This window comes from Herpailurus yagouaroundi, unplaced genomic scaffold (assembly GCF_014898765.1).
Source record: "Herpailurus yagouaroundi ecotype Mexico unplaced genomic scaffold, PumYag 66305, whole genome shotgun sequence".
In the NCBI taxonomy this organism is placed as follows: Eukaryota; Metazoa; Chordata; class Mammalia; order Carnivora; family Felidae; genus Herpailurus; species Herpailurus yagouaroundi.
The window spans coordinates 1-25014 of record NW_024419308.1 but is presented as its reverse complement, the minus strand read 5'-3'; the positions used below and the strand labels follow the sequence as shown (position 1 = coordinate 25014).

General features: G+C 40.7%; 1 protein-coding gene across 5 annotated transcripts; it reads left to right on the top strand.

The window, feature by feature from the left end:
• Positions 1-273: 273 nt before the first annotated feature.
• LOC121024605 (acyl-coenzyme A synthetase ACSM1, mitochondrial-like) lies at positions 274-24739 on the top strand. 5 transcript variants are annotated; one of them, XM_040466809.1, is made up of 8 exons: positions 274-411; positions 724-911; positions 1548-1693; positions 7253-7495; positions 17960-18170; positions 20316-20523; positions 22305-22445; positions 24472-24739. In XM_040466809.1, the coding sequence occupies exons 4-8, from the start codon at positions 7304-7306 to the stop codon at positions 24722-24724; spliced, it is 1005 nt and encodes a 334-aa protein (XP_040322743.1). In that variant the 5' UTR covers positions 274-411; positions 724-911; positions 1548-1693; positions 7253-7303; the 3' UTR covers positions 24725-24739. The 5 variants fall into 5 exon arrangements, with proteins under 5 accessions (XP_040322743.1, XP_040322742.1, XP_040322746.1 ...); XM_040466808.1 differs by lacking the exon at positions 274-411 and adding an exon at positions 412-520; XM_040466812.1 differs by lacking the exon at positions 274-411 and having other exon boundaries at positions 610-911; positions 7257-7495.
• Positions 24740-25014: the final 275 nt, after the last annotated feature.

Here is a 25014-nt window from a genome sequence, read left to right as displayed (position 1 = left end):
TCTTTTTTTTCTCTATTTAAAGAATATATATTTTTAAGTTTTTAAAATTTAAATTCCAGTTAGTTAACATACATTGTAATATTAGTTGCAGGTGTACAATTTAGCGATTCATTATTTAAACATAACATCAGGTTCTCCTCACAAGGGCCCTCCTTAATCCCCATTTATCTATTTCACCCTTCACCCCCTCTCACCAAGAAATGGACTTAACTATAGAGAACTAACTGATGGTTACCAGAAAGGAGCCAACCTTTAGAGTTGAAGGCACCAGCGTGACTTGTTCCATTGCTGCAGCAGACAACTCATCGGGAACCGGTTGTACTCTAGTATCACTACACGAGTACAATAGAGATCCGCGGAGATGAGGCCTGTGGAGGCACCTGGCGGGGTTCAGGCAAACCACTAGGAGAGGTGCAGTGTGAGGGGCAGAGTGGGCGCCAAGAGAATAAATGCTGTCTTAGCAATCCGAGGCGCAGTCAGCCTGGGCATGGCAAACCGGCTCTGAGAGTTCGGATCAGAAGTAACCTCTTACTTAATTTTAGTTACCTTCAATTAAACCTGCAGGTGGCCAACAGAGCCAGTCAGCCACAGAAGGAGGGATAGAGGAGAAGGACTGAGCCTGAGCAGGAAGGGGGTGTTTGCTTAGAAAAGCAGGGGTTTAATTTACAGAAACTAAGATCCAGCTTTTTGATGCCCTCATGATTTTTGTTTTTTCTTTTTCAGTCGTTCTTCTCTACACACGTGTGGGTAACATTCCATCTCTCACATGCCTCCAGGGTCTGGTTACTCTGAAAAGAAGAGGATCCTGGGGTAAGAGATACACAGAGACCCCTGGGGCTGTGAGCTGGATGTGGAGCCTATCTCACAATTGGTTTGGGAGGTCTGGAAATCCCAGCAAACTGTACAGAGAGGTAAGAGAATGTGGTATCTAAAAGCTGTAATGCAGAATGGGCCCGACAGAGAATGAGGCTGATAGTGTCTCTTGACATATTTTGATGTTATTATCTCTACATGGGGTTTCCGGGACTACTGAGTCAGGGGAAGAGAATATAGAGAACTTCCTAGACCAGACGTGACTAGTGTCTGCCTAGTGTTCATTGTCCAAGACCTGAAATTCAATGGCCTTATTCTGACTGTGAGAGAGGCTTCAAAATGAAAAGAGAAGTGTGCATGGAATCTTTAGAGAATTCCCCTATCTGTACCATCGACCCGTTGTTGCAGATTAGCAAACTAAGGCACATGGGGATAGGAAAGCTGGTTAGTGTCACAGAACTGGTAACTGGTAAAGCAGTACCAAAACCTAGGCTGCCGGGCTCCAGAGTTGGTCTTCTTGACCACAACACCAGTGTTACATTTCCATACAGGAGATCCACTGAGATCCAGAGTGTGTATTGTGGACTTTTCCTCCTGTCCCCACCATCTTCCCAAAAGTGACTGCATCTTCTGCTTGAATATCAAGGTCTTTTATGCTCTGATACTTAGTTTGTTTAATTTTTAATCTATGCCCAGTCAACTATCACTGCCTTCTCATCCACTCTTCTCTGTAGAAAAGCCTATCTTGAGCTGAGAATTCATCATGAGTGAATCAGCCAGGAGGAGGACAACTCACCTTTCAGAAACCAGGCTTGCCTGTCAGCCCTGGCAGGGATATTCTGTGTGCCTCCAGCAATCTTTGTGGTGACTTCAAGCAGAGGTATTTTTGTCCTTGGTGCATTGGAGGGTGGGAGGGTAAAAAAGGGTCTGGGAAAGTTGGGTCAAGGTTCTGGAGATCCCCATCCCCCCACAACACCCCAAAAATGTCTCTAGTAGAAAACTAACAGTGCAAGTCACTTCATGCAGCAATTTGGGCTTATTCAATGCAGAATCAATATCAATCCAGCATCTACATGCCTCAGCCAAGTGCTGTACAAACTTTACCAGGTGCAGTCCTTTCAAAGATCTCAAGGGACAAATCTGATTAACAACCCCACTCCTCTGTTTTTCAGATGAGAATGTCAAGGGTTAGAAGAAGCAAATGACTTGTCCATCAGCCATTTTGTAAGAGGTTGATCCAGAATTTCAGCTCAGGCCTTGGGATTCCAAAGACCCTGCATTTTGCTAGTACACCAAAGTATTTCTCTCCAAATCCCAAATTAATAAAAACAGCCACCATTGATTATGCCAAGCACTGTGCTACATGCTCATCATAAATTATTCTCTAATCCTAACAAAGGCAACAAAGACAAGACGACCCTAAGAGACAGGTATCCTTATTATCATTCCCATTTTGCACATAAGGAAACAAGGGTAGATAAAGGAGGTCAGTGAAAGTCAAAGAGATGGTAGGTGGCAGACTGGAGACTTGAACTCAGACCTTTCTGCTTCCAGAGCACAGGCTTTGTGCCACTTGGCTGTCACTTAAATGTGAGCATTGGAGGTACAGGGTTGGGACAGAGAGCAGGTTAGCCACAGAGAGCTAGTGAGAGTTCTTCATTTGACTTTATTTATTTATTCACACCGCAGGTCATCATCCCATAAGAACTGGGATGACTTCAAATACTTTCTTTACCCAACTGATTATCTCCCATGGAGGACTGTGATTGTTTTTTGCCCTTTTCTATCTGAGCATCTCCTCCTATTTCTAAATCATCCAATTCTTGCCAAGTTCTCCGCCCCAGAGGTGGAAAGTTCTTTTGTGTGTACAGTGTTGGGGACTTTTCTGATCAGAGAGAACTGAATATGCCAAGTTCCCATTTCTACACTAGTCCAGGACCAAGCCCACCTCTTGCTTAGAGAGTACCAGGTAAGACAGGTGAACGATAGCATCTTTGTGAGGTGTGTGTGTGTGTGTGTGTGTGTGTGTGTGTGTGTGTCTATGTACATAGGACAGGAAAGTATTTGCATAGTTTAAAATATGAAGACCAAATTTCAAGTTCTGACTGTGTCACTTATAGGTTGGCTGACTTTGGGCAAGGCTCTTAACTCTTTTCACATTTAATTTCCTTAATTGCAAAAGGAGAATGGGGGTATCGTGAGAAGGATAAAGGAGATTATACATGTGATAGGCCAAGTGCAGTGGCTGGCATAGAGTGTGATCTGTTTCATGTTAGGCAGATCTGAATGTGATGGGCTGTGAAGGAGGGTACATAGAGAAGTAAGAATGACCCAGAAAGTGAACAAGTGAAAGAAAATTCCACTATGCAGAAGTTAGTTCATATCATATAAAGTGAATGTCTTTCATTTAAAAAATATTTTTAGGGGCGCCTGGGTGCGCAGTCGGTTAAGCGTCCGACTTCAGCCAGGTCACGATGTCGCGGTCCGTGAGTTCGAGCCCCGCGTCAGGCTCTGGGCTGATGGCTTGGAGCCTGGAGCCTGTTTCCGATTCTGTGTCTCCCTCTCTCTCTGCCCCTCCACCGTTCATGCTCTGTCTCTCTCTGTCTCAAAAATAAATAAAAAACGTTGGAAAAAAAATTAAAAAAAAATATTTTTAATATCTAATGGGGAGTTGGCTTCAGAATTTGCTGGGAATTAGCACTTCAATATTTATTTAGCCCTTATTGTATATTAGGCACAATGCTGGCAAGATAATGTATACATATTATATCACTAATCCTTGTAGGAAGCCCCAAGGTAGATATTACTAGTGTGCCCTTAATTCCAGAGACATAAAAACAGTGGCCAAGTTTACTGAGCTGGTAGCCAGTGTAACTAAACTTGGCTCTGTAACTCCATGCTAAGTGTGTTGCCTCATAAAATAAATAGCTTTTTCAGTCCAAAATCTTGTGAAATCAAAGCTCAGTTCCAGGAACTCTTCAAGCACTGTGTACCTAGGCAAATAATGGTGGGCTTAGCCACCTTTCAAAGCCACAATTCCACAGTGACTTCAAAATATACTTTAAAGCACTTCTTTTTTTTATGGATAGATTTGACCTTTATTCAATTTTTATTTTTTTTAATACGAAATTTGTTGTCAAATTGGTTTCCATACAACATCCAGTGCTCATCCTAACAGGTGCCCTCCTCAATGCCCATCACCAACCCTCCTCCCCCTCCCACCCCCCATCAACCCTCAGTTTGTTCTCAGTTTTTAAGAGTCTCTTATGGTTTGGCTCCCTCCCTCTCTAACTTTTTTTCCTTCCCCTCTCCCATGGCCTTCTGTTAAGTTTCTCAGGATCCACATAAGAGTGAAACCATATGGTATCTGTCTTTCTCTGTATGACTTATTCCACTTAGTATAACACTCTCCAGTTCCATCCACGTTGCTACAAAAGGCTATATTTCATTCTGTGTCATTGCCACGTAGTATTCCATTGTGTATATAAACCACAATTTCTTTATCCATTCATCAGTTGATGGACATTTAGGCTCTTTCCATAATTTGGCTATTGTTGAGAGTGCTGCTATAAACATTGGGGTACAAGTGCCCCTATGTGTCAGCACTCCTGTATCCCTTGGGTAAATTCCTAGCAGTGCTATTGCTGGGTCATAGGGTAGATCTATTTTAATTTTTGCAGGAACCTCCACACTGTTTTCCAGAGTGGCTGCACCAGTTTGCATTCCCACCAACAGTGCAAGAGGGTTCCCATTTCTCCACATCCTCTCCAGCATCTATAGTCTCCTGATTTGTTCATTTACTTTAAAGCACTTCAAAAGATTGTTCATTAATTTATTCCTGTTCCTTCTCTTTAGACTCCAGTTCCAAAGATTAAGCACGTGAGAGTTTCCCCAGAGAGAGTGACAACTAATAATAGCTCCTGATTCCAGAGCACTCATCTGCACTGAGTCCATGCCTAAATGCCTTAGGTGGAATGTCAGCCATTCATCACCACAAGTGTAGGAAACAGGTGCTGCCAGTATTTCCATATTTTAGACAGAGGTTAAGAAAATTTCCCATTTACCTAGGTGGTGAGTGAAGTGGCTGGAATTAGAAGCTATGATGTTTGACTCCTAAGGGCACACTCTTGGCTACCACAGTCCTCACTGGGCACTGTGTTTGGTCTTCTCGTGGAGATTAAATTAGAGTTGCAAACACATTTATAAGATGATGCCAACGTAATTTCTTTTTATTTGATTAAGAGAGGTGTGTTCATTTGCTGGGACTGCCATAACAAAGTACCATAGACTGTGGGGGCTCCAAACACAAATGTCTTTTCTCATAGTTCTGGAGGTGAGAAGCCTGAGATCAAGCTGTCTGAGGGTTGGTTTTTCTGAGGCCTCACTCCTTGGGTTTTGGATACCTATTTTCATGTTTGCATGTCATTTTCCTTGCTATGTGTGTCTGTGTCCTAATCTCCTCTTCTTTTAATGCCACCAGTCATACTGGATTTGAGTCCATCTACTGGCCTCATTTTAGCTTAATCAGCTCTGGAAAGATTTTGTCTCCAAATATAGTCACATTCTGAGGTACTGGGAGCTCAGGACTTCAACATATGAATTTTAAGGAGATGCAATTTAACCCCTAATAAAGGATGAATTAATTTCCTCCTTATTTCTCTTGCTTTTGTTGTTGTCTTTAGCCACTAACTCAGGGGTCATTTGCACTGACCCTGAGCATTTTAAGGAAGATTCCTGAGGCCATTTATATAACCATGCATAAAAATAGCAGATGAGTCTGGTATTCCTGCTCTGAATCAGTTCACATTTGTGGAGGCAGGTATGTGTTGGACAAAAGAACATGAAAGGCATGTTTCTAGAACCAGCTCTGCTACCACACTTGCCTTGCAACCTTGGGGAAATCCCTGTCCCTTTGGAGATGCTGGCCCAAATGAACGATTTTAAGCTCAAATATGCACAGAGGCTTGACAGGTACAGTAAGTGGAGAAGCAAGCTGGTGTGGGAAAAAAAAGTCATGGTGAAAACCATGTCAAATTGGAGAACATTCCATGTAAATTAAGCATACAATTCTCAGCTTCAATCAGTTAGTGCCAGTTTGAAATAAAGGCCCAGTATTGCCAGACCTCCTACATTTTCAAGAGAAACCTTCTGGGCTTTTAAATGAAACCTCCCAAGGTTTAAATGTTGACCATTTAAAATTTCCCTCCAGGGACGCTTAGTCAGTTAAGCATCTAGATCTTGGTTTCAGCTCAGGTCATGCTCTCACAGCTCATGAGTCCAAGCCCCATGTTGGATTCTGTGCTGACAGTGTAGAGCCTACTTGGAATTCTCTCTCTCTCTCCCTCTCTCTCTGCCCCTTCGCCACTCAAACTCATTCATTCTCTCCTCTTTCTCTCCCCCCCCCTCAAATTAATAAATAAGTAAACTTTAAAAAAACTTCTAAATTTCCCTACAAAGACCAAGAGCCAACAGGAGTATGTCTAAGGGCCAGGTCTGGCTCAGCTGATATCTTAGGGTCTTTCTAGCCCAAAAGTGCTCTGATAAAACAAAAGATGGTACTGTTGATTGACAGGAGGTAAAAAGAAAGGGGCATACTTTATTTAGTTCATGTGGCCCAAGGATCCATGCTGACAAGCAAACTCTAAGTGATGAACTTTTCAAGTATCCTATTTTATGCAGACATTCACTCTATCGCATATATAGCAGTGCCTCCCCAACTAGGAATGCAAAGTGGGGCTCTGGGGCAGCCTTAAAATTGGGGTTAGATTATTATTGGTCTAAAGCACCTTAAAATAAATTGAGCCAGGTTTTATCCATCTATTCTGTGGTCTGTCATCATGATTGCTGAATCCAAGGGGGAGGAGACTTTATTGTTTGCAGACATAAAGTGCTTGGATGGCAAAACTGCTTGTGAAATGGTTTCCTTCAGCCAGCATTCTCATGGAAAGATAGTTCTAGCTTAAGGCAGTTTTTCAGAGTCATCAATAATAATAAATGAAGTTTCTGCTTCCATGTGAAGGGTCTTTGTTGGGATCTGGAGTGGCAAAAAGTTGCATTTCATGGGTCAACTCTGATGGGTTGGTGATAGCTGCCTGGAATGATGTCCTGGGAAAGTTCCCTGCCCCCCATCTGGCCAGATATCAGTCCACTAGCACAGGTGTTGTGATATTAGCCTCATCATTCCTGAGTATGGTGCTGTATATTTGTCAATATTCTTATAGTCTCAAGTGACAGAAATGCAATCTCAGGCAGGAAAAATTGTTGGCTCACAGAATCCGGGAGAAAATATTAACAAGAGAGGGGTAGCGATGCAGATGGGTCTTGTGTCATCCACATTCTGGTGATCTGAAACAAAGCTATTTCTCTCACAAAGCTATTGCCTTCATTTTGTGGAGGAAATTACTATTCCATGGCCAATCTAGTACTATCTCTTCCCAAGGCAGGTGTTGACCTGAGAATTCTGTGTCAGCTTCCTGAGGCCTCTTCCACCATGCAGAGGCTGATGAGGCTCCAAGTCCTCTGGGGCATCCGCAAATCCTACCATGGCTTTCACCCTGCCCCTTGGTACCTTTGTTGCCGGTCTTTATCAGGAGCTGGAACCCTGAGATGGAATGACTACGATAGACCTAAGGAATTTAACTTTGCAAGTGATGTCCTGGACTATTGGACTCAAATGGAACAGGTAAGGAGGCACTCATGATGGGAGGTGAGAACAAGAATGGCCTCATTGATCTTATCATGATCCTAGTAGACTGAGGGGCACAGAACCAGAAATGGCTTCTGCCTCAGCTTAGAAGTATTGTGGGAAAAGCTTACATTTGGGGGTTCAATTCTCAGCCTAGTCACGTTCTCAATCCTCTGAGCCTCAGTGGTTTTATCTATGAAATTGTGATAATCTCATTTTGGAAACAAGATAGCAGGTGAAAATATCTGGTACACAGTCACATAATTGTGACCAAAGTTTCTAAGGTCGGTAAGTTGACCTTAGTCTGAATTCTTACCTTCAACTAATGAGACTATGAGCCTAATAGGAATTTGTCTCATTACACTTGGTCTTCACTTCAGGCTACACTCAGAGGGAAGGGACAGATCACCTGACTGTACACATGAGCATCTGACATATGTAGCTAGGTCATGTCATCTGTCATTCTTTGAGGATGGCATGTGTAACTGGATTCCTCCCTATCAACTACGTACTTGAGTGTGTCTTTAGGGTATGTATAGGGAAAATAGTCCATATGACCTCTAGAGATTACACATGTCTACAGAAAAACCCAACTGTTCAGTTTATCTCTCTCCAAGAGACAGACCAAGAGAGGTGAAGTAGGGACATTAGGAGTTGAGATAGACAGTTCATGGTGCTCCAGCTACTAAGTCCCAGCTGGTGATGTCCACAGTGAGAAAACTCACCCAACACTGTCTTTGGACAGAATTTACCTGAGATGGAGTCAGAGAGTTAATATAATTTTTAAATTTCCCATGCATCTGCATTATATGTTAGTATTCAACTAACATGTGGGCTTCTTCCCCACCTCCTTCTTTTTCCTTTTTCTGAACTTCCATAATAATGCCAAGGGAGGGCATAGGTACTTTTTAAAGTGCACTTGGCATTTAATACTATGAGTAGGTGAGCATTTTCATCACCCCCATTTTCTAGATGAGGGAACTGAGGTGTCAAGGGTTTAAATAACACACAGAAACCAGCACATGCCTAATAAGAGAAAGAACAGGATTTGGGTCCAGGCTATCTAATTCTGTAATACATTATTTAACCTAGTATCACAATTTGATGATGCCAAACATCTCTTTCCTCAGATTCTAAGCTGACTTTCATCACTGCCCTGACCAGTAATCTAGTTAAGAACTTTTGAACCATGAGATGGGCTGGAGAGGGAGGAGGTGGAGAGAGCAAAAAGTGATGCCTTCACTTTCCCCTTGATTTATAGTCCTTATAGGTAGTTAACACATCAACCCATGGAGAGAACCACCAAGTAAATATGACCTCAGGATGCCTCATCTTTGTTGCGTTTTATATCATTCTTGTTGAACCTTGCCCATTTATCCATGTCTCCAAGTTCTCCCCACCCCCAGCGTCCTCATCCCAATAATATTTATTCTGCCAACACTTCTCATCTGTCTGTTGCCACTTTGCTAATTGCCTTGATCTTGGTCATTGTGTCTCTAATGATGCATGGGGCCTCTCCCCTAGCTTTCCCTCAACTGAGCCACCCAGTGCCCTGGCAAAGAATTGGTTATAAAACAAAAGAAAGTACCTGGTAATTCAGACAACCTATGTCCAGAGGTGGGATACAGGCCACCAACTTATAACCCCTGACTCATCTTAGAAATTAAACATTTTGTTACTCTAGACTCCTAACATATTACACACAACTTGATTTGATTCCTAGAGAAGCCTCCCAAATCTGTTCATGAGAGGTTGCATTCTGTCCAAATTCATTCATTCTCTCCCTTTGATACTACATCCATCCATCCATCCATCCATTCTGCTAAAACTTAGTGAGCCCCTAACATGTGCCAATTACTATTCTAGGTAATGGAGATAGGAAAGTAGATAAAATGTGCAGCTCTTCATTTTTCCTCTATAGACAGTGTGATTCCCCATTTCATGTCCTAGGAGAGGTGAATACAGTGTCAGCAACCTTACGTTTTGTTTGTTTTGGTGAAACTCATGACAAACAATTTCTTCCTACCAACCCCTGATACAATTTTATATTAAACATTGCTTAATACATATAGTCAAATAGATATTAATTGTAAACTCTGGATCTGGTGTTCTTTCTTATCCATCAAGAAAGCGGGACACAGGATTAAAAATGTGAGAGTGGCTAATGTCCGGGGGAGGACAAGAGTCCCGAGTAAGGGTCCTCGTTCTGTTTTTATTAGGATCAGAAGGCTTACAAACATGGTGATGGGTGTGCACAAAAAGACAATGAAATCATGAACATTAATTCATGGATGTGAGGGAAATGGGATTTTGAAGATATGCGGTGTTAGGGGTTTGGGTTAACACAAAACAGAATCCTGGTGCTGGGCTGAAGGTTGTTTATAGCAGACATGAGGCACAACCTCTGTTTACCTAAACTGGTCTAGGGGACAAGAAAGACAGACCATTCTACCTCAGGGTCAACAAGGCACCTTTCTTTTGCTAATTAGCTCCACTTTGGGCAACTTCGCCCTGCAGTGGTCTGTAGCCCTATTTACCTGTTTATCTAATTTGGTCCTTCCTTCCTATGGAAGCAGCTTTCTGCTATAGTACTAAGTTGGGGGGCATTTCCACCCTGAATACCTAATCTTGTTTACCTCATCTGGGATGTTTTCATCCTGAGATTCCCTATTCCTATACCTTTGTTCTATACTGGGACTTTTGCCCCACTTTACCTAATCTTATTTATCTACTCAAGTTTACCTAAACTTGGGTGTGTACATGCTATAGCTTTCTAATTCTTCATGCCATCAGTGCAGACTCAGAATTCCTAAGCTGATTCCTCACAGTTAATCACAAAGCATAAAAAACAACAACAGCTGAATGCCCTTGCCCCACATTGCCTGGCTCTTTGTCCCATAATATTTGCCCAAATAAATTATGTGCTGCCAAACATTCCAAGTTCCTTAACATTTAACAGTCAGATCTGCTGAGATTTCTCTGAGTCAGCGAGTCTGTGTTTAGTGGCTCCTGAATTTAATTCTGTACTTTTATGTAAGAAATTAATAACAATCCGAGGACTGGTACAGTTTAAAAGGGTCTTTGTGTTCTTTTTAAACTATTAGACTTTTGTCCCAGCATCCCATATAGGAATCCTTCATGATATTCACAAAAAAGTGTTTATCTTTTATAATTCTAATACACATATAGTGTCTTTGGCACTGGAATGTCAGTTCCATGAGCTAGGGGAATTTTTACTGTTATGTTAACTGTTGTATCCCCAGCATGTAGAACATGCTGGTACATTCAACTAGTTGTTGAATGAATTTGAATGCATGCACCCTGAGCAGCAGCACAACCAGCACAAGGTCAGCAATGTTGGTGGCCCTAACTTGGTTGTATTTTAGCAATGAACCATTAACTTTCTCGTGGATGTGTTGTAAATATGTACATGGGAAGAAGGGAGGCTTTGGCACAGGGTGGCCTCATGTGGAGAAATCCAGAGTACAGAAACCAGAATCAGTCTTTGGTGCTTCTTTTGTAAAGTCATTTCTCATAATACTAAACAAGCATTCCTCTACTGCAGCAGTCGGAAGAGTTGAATGGTTGCTCTCTGTTGAGAGACTCATGGCTCTCCAGTTTACCCCAGAGGAACATGGCAGGCTTCTCTCATTTATTTTACTTGCCTGTCCCCTGTAGCCTCTGAGTTTACAACCGCTGGTATAAAAACAATATTATCCCAGCTTATCTAAAAGCATCCGTTTTTCAAGTCAAATTCTTAACACACTAGAATGCATACCAAAACTTTTAGGCATAAAATATGGGGTTTTCATTGTAGGGAAGCTCTTAGTAATGGATTTAATTTCTTTAATAGATACAAGGTTATTAAGATTTTGATTCTAGGGGCACGTGGGTGACTCAGTCAGTTAAGTGTCCGACTTAAGCTCAGGTCATGGTCTTGGAGTTCATGAGTTTGGACCCCACATCATGCTCTCTGCTGTCAGCACAGAACCTGCTTTAGATCCTCTGTCCTTCTCTCTCTCTCTCTCTCTCTGCCCCTCTCCCACTCACATACTCTCTCTCAGAAAATAAACTTTAAAAATAACATTTTGATCAAAGAGATTTTTGCCTGCTTTCTGCTCAAGGATTTTGATGGCTTCCTGTCTTACATTTAGGTCTTTCATTCATTTTGAGTTTATTTTTTGTGTATAGTGTAAGAAAGTGGTCCAGGTTCATTCTTCTGCATGTCTCTGTCCAGTTTTCCCAGCACCACTTGCTGAAGAGACTGTCTTTATTCCATTGGATACTCTTTCCTGCTTTGTCAAAGATTAGTTGGCCATACGTTTGTGGGTCCTTTTCTGGGTTCTCTATTCTGTTCCATTGATCTGAGTGTCTGTTTTTGTGCCAGTACCATACTGTCTTGATGGTTACAGCTTTTAGTATAGCTTGAAGTCTGGGATTGTGATGCCTCTTGCTTTGGTTTTCTTTTTCAAGATTACTTTGGCTATTCGGGGTCTTTTTTGGTTCCATACAAATTTGAGGATTAATTGTTCTATCTCTGTGAAGAATGTTGGTGTTATTTTGATAGGGATTGCCTTGAATATGTAGATTGCTTTGGGTAGTATTGACATTTTAACAATATTTGTTCTTTCTATCCAAGAGCATGGAATCTTTTTCCATTTTTTTGTGTCTTCTTCACTTTCTTTCATAGCTTCCTATAGTCTTCAGTGTATAGATTTTCCACCTCTTTGGTTAGATTTATTCCTAGGTTAATTTTTAAAAAATGAAATCTTTTAGGGTACCTGGGTGGCTCAGTCAGTTAAGTGTCCAACTTTGGCTCAGATCATGGTCTCACAGTTTGTGAGTCTGAACCCTATCTCGGGCTCCCCAATGACAGTGCAGAGCCTGTTTGGGATTGTCTCTCTCTCTCCCTCTCTCTCTGCCCCTCCCCCATTTGTGCTCTCTCTGTCTCTGTCTTTCTCTGTCTCTGTCTCTCTCTGTCTCTGTCTCTCTCAAAATAAATAAATTAGCTTAAAAAATGAAATCTTTTTAAAAAACATGCTCATTATAGAAAGTTTGGGGGAAAATAAGAAAGTGTATTTAAACAAGAAAATGAAAATTGGCAAAAAATATTAAAACCATGTATGTACACGTATGTCTTGTTCCCCATTGTATCCTTTGGTCTAAGAATAGTCCCTAACAAATAATGAGAATTTAGTAAATATATATTAATTGAACAAATGAACTGAGAACAAACTGAGGGTTGATGGGGGGTGGGAGGGAGAGGAGGGTGGGTGATGCGTATTGAGGAGGGCACCTTTTGGGATGAGCACTGGGTGTTGTATGGAAACCAATTTGACAATAAATTTCATATATTGAAAAATATATATATATATTAATTGAACAAATGAATGGTTACTACTATATACATTTGGATTATAATGTAAATATGGTTTTGTTCTTTTTAATTAATATTGTATTGTGAAATTATTATTCCAAAACAATTTCTGCAAGTTGTTTGATGGTTTTATCATAATCTATCATGTGGAAATAGCAATTTTGTAGACAGAATATAGTTGGATTCTTTTTTCATTTTTAATACATTCTGCCAGTTTATGTCTTTAGACTGGGGAGTTTAGTGCACATCCATTTAAAGTTATTGCCGATAAGGTAGAACTTACTATTGCTATATTGTTAATTGTTTTCTTGATGTCATAGCTTTTGGTTCCTCATTTCCTTCCTTACTGCCTTTCTTTGTCTTTAGTTAATTTTTTTGTAATATGCCTTCAGTCCCTTCTCATTTCCTTTTGTATATATACTGTAGATAATTTCTGTGCTTATTATGAGGAGTACATATAACATCCTAAAGTTATAACAATCTATTTTAAACTAGTAACAACTTTATTTGCATACAGAAATCCTAATTTTTTTCCAGCTCCCTCTTACCTACCCATGTTGTTTTATTGATATCACAAATTAGATATTTATGTATTGTGTACTCATTAACATAGACTTATAATTATTTTTTATGCTTTTGTCTTTTAAATACTGTGAAAGAGTAAAAAATGGAGTTTCAAATCAAAATTATAATAATACTTGTTTTTATATTTGTCCACGTATTTTATCAAAGAACTTTATGTTTTTGTATTCAGGCTACTCTGTAACATCCTTTTATTTCAAATTGGACTCCTTTTAGGCTTTTTTTTTTAATTAAAAAATGTTTTAATGTTTTATTTTTGAGAGAGAGAGAGAGACAGAGTACGAGCAGGGGAGGGGAAAAGTGAGAGGGAGACACAGAATCTGAAGTAGGCTCCAGGCTCTGAGCTGTCAGCACAGAGCCTGACTCAGGGCTCAAACTCATGGACCGTGACATCATGACCTGAGCCAAAATTGTTTGCTTAACCAATTGAGCCACCCAGGTGTCCCCTTTTAGTATTTCTTATAGACAAAGTTTAACCATAATGAACTCCCTCAATTTTTGTTTATCTGAGAAAGACCTAATTTCTCCCTCATTTTTGAAGGACAGTTTTGCCAAATAGAGAATTTCTTCTTTTTTTAAATTAATTAATTATTTTTAAATTTACATTCAAGTTAGTTAGCAAATAGTGCATAGATTTCAGGAGTAGATTCCTTAATGCCCCTTACACATTTAGCCCATCCCCCCTCCCACAGCCCCTCCAGCAATTTTTTGTTTGTCTCTATATTTAAGAATCTCTTATGTTTTGCCCCCTCCCTGTTTTTATATTGTTTTTGCTTCCCTTCCTTTTGTTCATCTGTTTTGAATCTTAAATCATCATATGAGTGAAGTCATATGATATTTGTCTTTCTATGACTGGCTAATTTCACTTAGCATAATACTCTCTAGTTCTATCCATGTAATTGCAAATGACAAGATTTCATTCTTTTTGATTGCCAAGTAATACTCCATTGTGTGTGCGTGTGTGTATATATATATATATATACCACATCTTCTTTATCCATTCATCCATCAATGGACATTTGGGCTCTTTCCATACTTTGGCTATTGTTCATAGCACTACTGTAAACATTGGGGTGCATGTGCCCTTTCAAAACACCTATATCCCTTGGATAAATACCTAGTAGTGCAATGACTGGGTTGTAATGTAGTTCTATTTTTAATTTTTTGAGGAACCTCCAGACTGTCTTCCAGAGTGGCTGCACCAGTTTGGATTCCCACCAGCCGTGCGAAAGAGATCCTCTTTCTCCACATCCTCACCAACATCTGTTGTTGCCTGAGTTGTTAATGTTAGCCCTTCTGACAGGTGTGAGGTGGTATCTCATTGTGGTTTTGATTTGTATTTCCCTGATGATGAGTGATGTTGAGCATTTTTTCATGTGTCTGCTGGCCATCTGGATGTCTTCTTTGGAAAAGTGTCTATTCATGTCTTTTGCCCATTTCTTCACTGGATTATTTGTTTTTTGGGTGTTGAGTTTGAGAAGTTCTTTATAGATTTTGGATACTAACCCTTTATCTGATATGTCATTTGCAAATATCTTCTCCCATTCTGTCAGTTGCCTTTTAGTTTTGCTGGTTGTTTCCTTCACTGTGCAGAAGCTTTTTATTTTGATGAGTTCCCAATAGTTCATTTTTGTTTTTGTTTCCCTTGCCTCTGGAGACATGTTGAGTAAGAAGTTGCTGCGACTGAGGTCAAAAAGGTTTTTGCCTGCTTTCTCCTTGAGGATTTTGATGGCTTCCTGTCTTATGTTTGGGTCTTTTATCCATTTTGAGTTTAGTTTTGTGTATGGTGTACAAAAGTGGTCCAGGTTAATTTTTCTGCATGTCACTGTCCAGTTTTCCCAGCAACATTTGCTGAAGAGATTGTCTTTTTTCCCTTGGATATACTTTCCTGCTTTGTCAAAGATTAGTTGCCCCTATGTTTGTGGGTCCATTTTTAGGTTTTCTATTGCATTCAATTGATCTGGGTGTCTGTTTTAGTGCCAGTACCATACTGTCTTGATGATTACAGATTTGTAATACATTTTGAAGTCTGGGATTGTGATACCTCCAGTTTTGATTTTCTTTTTCAGGATTGCTTTGGCTATTTGGGGTCTTTCCTGGTTCCATACAAATTTTAGGATTTTTGTCCTAGCTCCCTGAAGAATGCTGGTGTTATTTTCATGCGGATTGCCAAATATAGAAGTCGTTGATTGACACCTTTTTACCCATCACGTCAAATATGTAATCCCACTTATTTGGTGGGTCTTCTGGCCTGCCACTGATAATCTTATTGAGGATTCCTTATGCATGATGAGTCACTTTTTTTTTTTTTTTTTTTGCTGCTTTCAGGATTCTGTCTTTGGCTTTTTCGTTTGATTATGTGTCTCTGTATGGATCTCTCTGGGTTTTCTTGGAATTGTTTGAGCCTCTTGTATTTGTACATCCATGTAATGAATGAATGAACGAATGAATGAATGAACACTACTATATAAATTTGTATTTAATACAAATAAGGTTTTGCTTTTTTTCAGCCATTGTTTCTTCAAATAAGCTGATGGCTCCTTTTGTCTCTTCTTCTAGGACTCCCATAATGTGTATGTTGCTCTGCTTGTTTGTATACTATGTGCTTTGGGCTCTGTTTACTTTTCTTTATTGTTTTTTTTTTCTCTTTGCTTCTCTGACTCCATAATTTAAAATGACTTGTGTTCAAGTTTACTGACTCTTTCTTCTTCCTGCTTGGATCTGCTGTTGAATCCTTCTCATAAAGTTTTCAATTCAGTTATTGTATTTTTCAGATCCACAGTTTCTGTTTGGTTCTCTTTTATAATTTCTATCTCTGTTGGTATTCTCATTGTGTTCATATATTGCTTTTCTGATTTGCTTTGGTTCTTTGTCTGTTTTCCTTCAGCACTTTCAGGATAGTTAAGATGATCATTTTAAAGTGTCTGTCTAATAACTGAAACCTGTGTCCCTTTAGGGTAAGTTTCTGAAAATTTGTTTTGTTCCTTTGAATGGGCAACATGGCCTTGTGATCTGTTGTTGAAAACTGGACATTTGAAAAAAGTAGCCACCTCTGTCTGTCTTTGCAGCCTAACTTCATGCAGAGAAAGCCCTCCAGTAATCTGACCAGTATGAAAACTTAAGGTCTTCTTAGATCTTCAGGTCTTGGGCATGTGTCTTTCCTAGGCCTGTGCATGTGTGTTTTTTTCTCAAATTTCCCAGACATGATACTGCTTTTATATGTTTTAATTGCATTAAAAGTCTCATATCTGATTCTTCTTGGGGCTCAAATGTTTTATTGTCCTCCTCTGCCTGTAGTCTCCCTCCGAGGTGGCCACAGTTCTACAGTTTCCACTCAGTGTGGCATTTGCCACTGCTTTCACCCACCTCCAGTCCGATATTCAAACTATGTCACAATTCCTATCTGAGCTCTGATTCAGATGAGGCAGAAACCAGTCTCTCAGGCAACCTCCACACAGGGCAGAATACTGAAACAAATTCCAAGGCAGGGGCTGCAAATTGGGTGCCTTCCTCCTGACCATACTGTACAACACAAGAGAGGGGATGGGACAAGGGTAAGCAGCAGAAAACAACCTAGAATTTCTTACCATTTAGAGTAGGGATTTTTTATTGTTTGGGCATTAATTTGCTGCAGATCCTTGACTATTTCTAGAGTTTCTACACAGCTATTGTAGTCTGTTGTTTATTTGACGTTTCTGTGAGGAAACAAGGGCTACCTTGGAGCTCCCAGGTCTGCCTTCTTGCTTATTTCACCTCCAGAGGTATGTTAATTTTAAAAATAAATTCCCCCAAATATTCAGGAATTAAATTAGTCTCTTCTTTTGTTGTAATAATGGTAATAATGATAGTAATTTATTTTAATGTTTGTTTTTGAGAGAGAGAGAGAGAGAGAGAGAGTACATGTTGGGGAGGAGCAGAGAGAGAGGGAGACAGAGCATCTGAAGCAGCCAGTTGTGCGCTGATAGCAGTGAGCCTAATACCAGGTTCCAACTGATGAACCATGAGATCATGACCTGAGCCGAAGTTGGGCGCTCAACTGACTGAGCCACCCAAGTGCCCCAATAATGATAATAATTTCATTGAGTACCTACTAGGTTCCCAGGCACTATCATATACATTTCACCTCTTTAAATAACTAATTTAAACTTTACTACTTTGTAGGTAGTATTGTACCCATTTCATAGATGATAAAACTGAAGCACAGAGGAAACATACCATCTATGTGGAACTAAGACAGACACATGGGGAATGCAATTTTAAGGTTTTAATAGGTAACATGGAACTATTCCTGGTTTTATGTGACTTGAGAGGAGGTAGTTACAGTAGACCAGAAGAAGTTGGTTGGATCATACCCTACCCACTTCCCTTCATTCTATAAATGCTTTAAAACTGGATCTCAGTTCTTGAGCTACATTTTCATGTAGCTAAGGTAGTGGGCTGGCCAAATAAGTGCCCTTTTCCTTTAACATTGGAAATAACACATGATGTATAATCTTGACCAGGAGGGCAAGAGAGGTCCAAAACCAGCCCTGTGGTGGGTGAATAATCAAGGTGATGAAGTGAAGTGGAGTTTCAGAGAGATGACAGACTTATCCCGCCGTGCAGCCAACGTCTTCACCCAGACCTGCGGCCTGCAGCAGGGAGACCGTCTAGCCTTGATCCTGCCTCGAGTGCCCGAGTGGTGGCTGGTGGTCATAGGCTGCATCCGAGCAGGTCAGTGACCCAAAGAGACCCCAACAGACTTTAGGTCTAGCCTGGAGCCAATGGGTCCTGAAATATTAACTTTTCCCTGCCCTTTTTTCTTATTCTTCATAGTCTTTTTCTTTCTCAGACTCCTTCAAATATTCGTTTGCTACTTCTCACTGTCTTCCTCAACTTATACACCCTCAAACACATGTCATCACTCTCTAATTCATACACAGACACAGACACATAAACACACACACACACACACACACACACACACACACTTTCTCTTGCACAGTTTCATTTTTTTTTAAAAAAACATCAATTGTTAACATTTTGCTCCCCTCCCACGCTGAGACATTTAAGTATCAGTTGCAGACATTGTGGCATCCATAAACACCAGATAAACACCCGTAAACCCTGGAGCATGCATCTGCTATGATCCATGACATTCTCCTCACATAACCACAACAGAGTTATCACACAAGAAGTATAACTTTGATAAAATATATATCCGTGGCCAGAATTCTTTAATTGTCCCAACAGTGTATTTTACACCCATTTTTTGTTTGTTTAAATCCAAAATCTGATAGAAGGTCATGCAATGCATTACATTGTAAGGTCTCCTCAATCTCCGTTAATCTAAACTTTTCTGCATGACAACATCTTGGAAATGTCTAAGCTAGTTGTTTTTCAGAAGGTCCCACAAAATTTGTATTTCTGACTCTTTTTTCAAGATTATATTCAGATAAACATTTTTAGTAAGAGTACTAAAAAGACAACATGCTTATCTCAATGCTTTACATCAGGATACATGAAGTCGGTTTGTCCTATCATCGATGATATTATTTACAAACACTTTTGTAAGGCACAATTTCCCTTTGTAATTATTAAGTAATCTGTACTGTAATACTTTTGAGACTGTGTGAATATCCTGTTCCCCAACTGTCTTTCACCCTGTTACATGAGAATCCATTGATGATTCTTGATTGAATTGAATATTATTATGGTGGTTTTATATGAGAATTTTCTAATTGTGTTATTCCCTCCACATTTATTCTGTGGAGATTTCCCTTCCCCCTTTTAATTGCATATTTATGTATCTATATAATGTAGAATTGGTGTGGGACTCCAGAATTTTTTTTTAATTGCTTTAAAATGCATGGTCATATATTTCCTCACAAATAAAATCCTACATTAATCCATAAAGGTCATGTGGAATCAAGAATTAACAGCAACAGCAGAGAGAGTACAGAGAAGCCATGTCATCTGTAGAGCTGAGAGATGGCACATGGGAAATCCAAGACAAGAGCTGAGTGCTCTGGGATAGAATAAAAGAAGAATAGAAGCAAAGGAAGGAGAGTCCAAGAATGGGCATAAGACATGCAAAAACTTAGAGTCAGGAGAAGTCTGTGTGAAAAATAGGCATCTTGAAATAGGGAATAGATTTGTAAGAGGAAAAGGTGGAGGGTGGGCAGTGCCTTCACTGTTGGGTGTTCAGAGTATGGTGCTTTCCTGGAGAGAGGGCACAGGTGCTGGTGAAGAGAAGAAAAGCAGAGGGGGAAGTCAGTGTTCTGTGGAACCTGAACAGGTAATAAAATGGAAGGTAGGTAGTAGCAAGATTCAGGATGAGCCATCTGGTGGAGAGATTAGAACCCAGTAGAGGCACACAAAGACCTGAACTAACTGTTGGTGATGGAAGATGGAAGGGAGTGTAGGAAAGTTAAAAGGATAATGTAGTTAAATTTGGGTATGAGGAATGAAGAAAAGAGAGGAGATTCAAGATGACACAAGGGACTGAAAGAGGAGGAGGAAATGAGAGGAGAAAAATGGAGGCAGGGATACAGCTAAACCTGGTGTCAAAGACACTGTACTACTTGCGTCCATAGTCTGTAGTCCCAGTCCTAAAGTAGGATTCACCTGTCTACTGGCTTGATCCACCTAGAGTAGAAGAAGGTTAGGTCAGGCTTTTCAAATTTCAAGATACATAGGAATCCCTTGGAGAGTTTCTTAAAGTGCAAATTCTGATTCAGTAGTTTGGGATGGGGCATGAGATTTTTGTGGTGCTGATGGTACTGGTCCATGGACCATACTTTGCACAGCAAGAAGCTAGCAGATTTCTATGCAGATAAGCCAGGCCTGAAACCCAAAAGTTCCTTTTTTCATCCCCAGGAATAATCTTCATGCCAGGAACCACCCAGATGAAAGCCAAGGACATTCTCTACCGATTACAAGTGTCTAAAGCCCAGGGCGTCATGACCACAGATACCCTTGCCCCAGAGGTGGATTCCCTAGTTTCTGAGTGTCCTGCTCTGAAAACAAAGCTCCTGGTGTCTGACCATAGCCGTCATGGGTGGCTGGACTTCCGATCGCTGATTAAGTAAGTTTCAGATCTGATGAATGTGTTTTCTAAGGAAGGACAAGAGAAGACCATTCACTCCCAAGTGCTGGTAGACAAACATTCAGTGGGAGAAGGTCACCTGGACTGATGCCAGGAGACTTCTCTTCCCAGCTGTGCCCCCGATTTGTTTTGTGACCCTGGGCTGGTTCCTTCCCCTCTCTTGGATGCAATTGCTTTATTTGTAAAATAAGAGTATTGAACTTCTATGCCTCTGTCACTACAGTCTAAACACTTTAGTGCAAATGAGATGAGTCAGAGGGTTATTGTGTTGAATCTTCCTTGTAGGTAGGGAATCTGAAATATTATTTTTATATAACAAACAAATATATGAAGAGGTTGAATGAATGTATAAGATGAATTTTTAAGGGAAACTTGAGACTGCAAGAAAAATTGAGGCTGTGGCTGGTAGTCAGCTGGGGGAACAAACAATTTCCATCTCTCAGGTGCTGCATAGCTTTAAGGACACCTCCCAGGGAAAGTTAGGGAAGTGTTGGAAGTAAGAAAGACCCCTTCCACCAACAACTCTGATTCTGTAAACCTTTAGACATTTTTTCTATCACCTGAAAACCATGCTGTGTTTGTTTTCTTAAAGTAACCCCTCAGTTTTTAAAGTTCTTTACTTCAGCCTCAAAAAGCAAATATTAGGCTGAAGTCACATCTTACACTGGATTTTAAAGTCAGAGAACTAAAAGAAAATGGCTTAAATAAAGAATATTCTTGGGGTGCCTGGGTGACCCAGACAGTTGAGCATCTAACCTGATATCAGCTCAGGTCATGATCCCAGGATTGTGGTACTGAGCCCCGCAATGGGCTCTGTGCTGAATGTGAAGCCTACTTAAGATTCTCTGTTTCTCTGTCTCTCTCTCTCTTTAAAATAAAAAGATTTAAAAAAGGATATTCTTTAGATTCCCTTAAATTGCCAAAAGTCAATATGGTACCATTTCTCAGCAAGAGTTGGTGTTACTGGCAGCCTTGGGATCATTTGCAGTTACTATGATTGAACACCATAGGGAATTGGCATTTATAAGCATAGAGCCAAAGGAGAAACTGTCAATTCTGAAGCCCCCAAGAATCAAGGCACACCGGGGGGACTCCAGGCTTTCCTACCATCTCAAGTTTACACCAAGACAGATGTGCATTTATGTTTCTTTTACTCTCCCTCATTTTCTTCTCCCTGCCCCTCATAGCCAAGATTATGGGGTTAAATTCCTATAAAGCTACTTCATATATAAAAAAAAAAAAAAAAAAAAAAAAAAAAACAAAACAAAAACAAAAACAAGCTTAGCAGTGTGGTTAAGAGCACAGTCTGTGGATCAGACTGAATTTGAATCCTGGCTGTACCACATGCTGGCCAAATGTCTTCAGGCAAGTAATGTAACCTTTCTGAGCCTCAGTTTCCTCCTCCACAAAATGGGCACAATAAAAGCAGTACTTCTCTTTTAGGGTTGCTCTGAAGATTGAATGAGTTCTTATTTGTAAGTCACTTAGAGCAGTGCCTGAAAGATATCAAGTGCTATTTCAATGTTTGTTACGTTAAAAATATTCCACTATATTTCCCCCCTTTTGTAAATGAATAAATGTCAGTCTACTTATCCAAGTCACTCACAAATTCCGTTTGATTCTTAATACAAGGAGAACTGGTTTTTCCTCCAGTGTTGTAAACCTTCATTTTTCTGACTCCAAGCCCCTCATATTGGATCCCCAGGGATCCCAAATCAGGAAACATGACTTCTCCCCTTTTGTACTGAATCCCTTTGCAGATCAGCATCCCCAGATCACACCTGTATTAAGTCAAAGACGCTGGACCCAATGGCCATCTTCTTCACCAGTGGGACAACAGGCCTTCCCAAGATGGCGAAACACAGTCATGGACTTGCCTTGCGATCCTCTCTGCCTTCATGGTAGGAAAGAAGGCATTGACTTAGATGCTGGGCCACAGATCTGGGGTGGTGTGTGTATGTGTGCATGTGTGTGTGTGAGCACACATGTGTTGGGAAAAGAGCTCTAAGTAGAATTGACTCCATCCTGTTTCTTCCCTCTGGGCTCTTTGGTTCAGACTCCTGAGAGTGTTGAGATGTAGACACTTGGAATGCTAACGGTTTTCTGACAGAGGCCTCTGATGACAAAGGAGGCACATTTAGGTCCTGCCTGAGCACCTTAACAAGAGGTGTGTAGGAAATGTGTGCCCGCATTCAGCAAACCACACAAATGACAAGCCATTGTGTCCCTCTCAATTGACTCAGGGTTTGGTGGTAAAAGACACAATGTGTGAACAATGCCACCTGAAGTGGCAGGTCCTTTCCTCTTCCCAGTTATGAACACATGAAACTTGGAGTTACCCAGTCGTGAGCTCTCAGGAAAAAGAATACCTGGAACCAAGCCACAACATGCCACTCCCCCTAACCTAGAACAAACAGTCATAGAGGCTGAAGCTGTAGCCTTGGGTTAATCACTTAATCAACGTTTAACTGAGCCTCTTCTCCGATCTGTCCCTACCTCACATAGTAATATTCACACCAGATCAAGTTCTATATATTTTATAACTTATTAACCAGACCAGAGGGCAGACAAGGCTTTTTGTGGACAGTGACTATCTGTGCAGATGCAGCAGTTTGCAATGGTAGCAATTGAGTAGCGAAACTCTGGAGGAATAGGGGTGGAAAGAAGGCAGAGGCTTTCTGTGCAGTCTGAATAACAAGAGCACAGGCACAAAGATATTAAAAGTAGCATTATAGAACTACAGACACTTGAGGATAGCTGGTGCTCAGGGTGTGGGGTAAGAGACATATGGGAGGAATTGGGAACCAGTGAGCAGGGCTCAGGATCTTGTGGGCCTTGGTGTAGAGTTTAGAGTTTTTTAGGCAGATGATGGAGAGGTATTGGAGTAATGGGATGTATTTTAGCAAGGGAAAGACCTGATCACATTTGTGTTTTGAAAAGATCACTGTGGCTGCAAGATGAAGGGAAGCAGAAGGGGTTAGGATCTGCTGGGTTTGAGGTGCCTGAGGGACACTGCAGAAGAGATGTTCAGTGGGTAGTTGGGTCTGAAACTGAGAAGACAGGTCTTCCCAGCTAGTAGTATTCTGTGGGTGAGCCACAATCCTAAGAGGGCTGGGATGAGGGAGGGTGGATTGTTTATTAAAGTTAATAGTAAATAGTTAGTAAAGCTCCTGTTAATAGTAAAGCTCCTCAAAGCCATAGTTTAGTAAATAGTAAACTATTACTAATAATAAATAGTAAAGCTCCCATAGCTATGGGAGGATTGTGTTTTCTCAAGGAATTATGCACACAGACATCCCTCAGAATCACTAAGATAGGATAGAGAAATGAGAAACCTTTCCCACCCCGCTTTCTAATTATTGCCTATTGGATAATTGTTTCCAGTCCTTGCCAAGATGGGGTATTAATTAGGGTCTTTCTCTCTCTTTCTTTATTTCTATCTCTCTCTCCCTCTCTCTCTTTCTCCATCATAAATGACAGAAAGCCCAATCTCAACCTCTTTAAGCCTAAAAGTGAATAAAGGAATTTATTGGATCATGAGGCAGGGTACTCCAGGGTTTGGCTTCAGACATAGCTAGAGTCTCTGGATCAGGTTTTTATCTCTCCATCTGATGTGTTTTGTTGCTCTTCTAAGAAAGGCTTATCCCTTGTTATGCCCAAATTGCTGCCAGCATTACCTAGGACTATATAAGTAACAGAGTCAATTCCCAGCCTTGAGGATCATTATAACTAAACCCATTGAAATCACACATGACCAGAAAATAGGATTTGGCATGCTTTAGGGACCTGGGGTGGGAGTGTGTCTGGAGCCCACTCAAACCACATGCACTGAGAATGAAAGGTGGGTCACCCCTGAAAATCAGAGTCCCCAGCCCTTGATCACATTCTCATGATCACCTAGCTGAAGTCACTGTATTTTGGAGTTAGCAGGAAATTTCTACAACTGAAGACATCTGATGTCTTGTGGTGCATTTCGGACCCAGGCTGGATTCTGGCTGTCTTGGGGTGCCTGTTTGAACCATGGACATCAGGGTCTACACTCTTCATCCATCATCTGCCCCAGTTTGACCCCAAGGTCATTCAACAGGTAAGAAGACAAACCTTCCACTATCAACAAACTCCTAGAAGAAACTCATGTTTCAAACTCAAAAGCTGGCCTGCTGAGAAATATTTTATTTAGCAAAAAGTCTCATTAGCGTAATATAACCCTGGTTCTGGGTTTCTCAAAGTGCAGAACACTGAATTAGTTACTGTATAAGAATAACACTACATGAAACCTTGAAGAAAATACATATTCCAAGCCCTTCCCCAGGCCTATGGATCAGATTTTGTGGGCTTGGAACCCTGAATAAACATTTTAAGAGATTAAACCAACCAGAGAAAGCTCATGTCTCCTGGATCCTGGACCCTGTATCTGCCAGACCAGATAGCTGGTGCGTGTGTGTGTGTGTGTGTGTGTGTGTGTGTGTG

Bases quoted from the DNA above. Each gene is read 5' to 3' on its own strand.
- LOC121024605 (XM_040466809.1), top strand. From the start codon at position 7,304: ATGCAGAGGCTGATGAGGCTCCAAGTCCTCTGGGGCATCCGCAAATCC. The intron at 7,496-17,959 runs GTAAGGAGGCAC...AATCTTGACCAG, and splicing joins ATTGGACTCAAATGGAACAG to GAGGGCAAGAGAGGTCCAAA. The intron at 18,171-20,315 runs GTCAGTGACCCA...TTTCATCCCCAG, and splicing joins CATAGGCTGCATCCGAGCAG to GAATAATCTTCATGCCAGGA.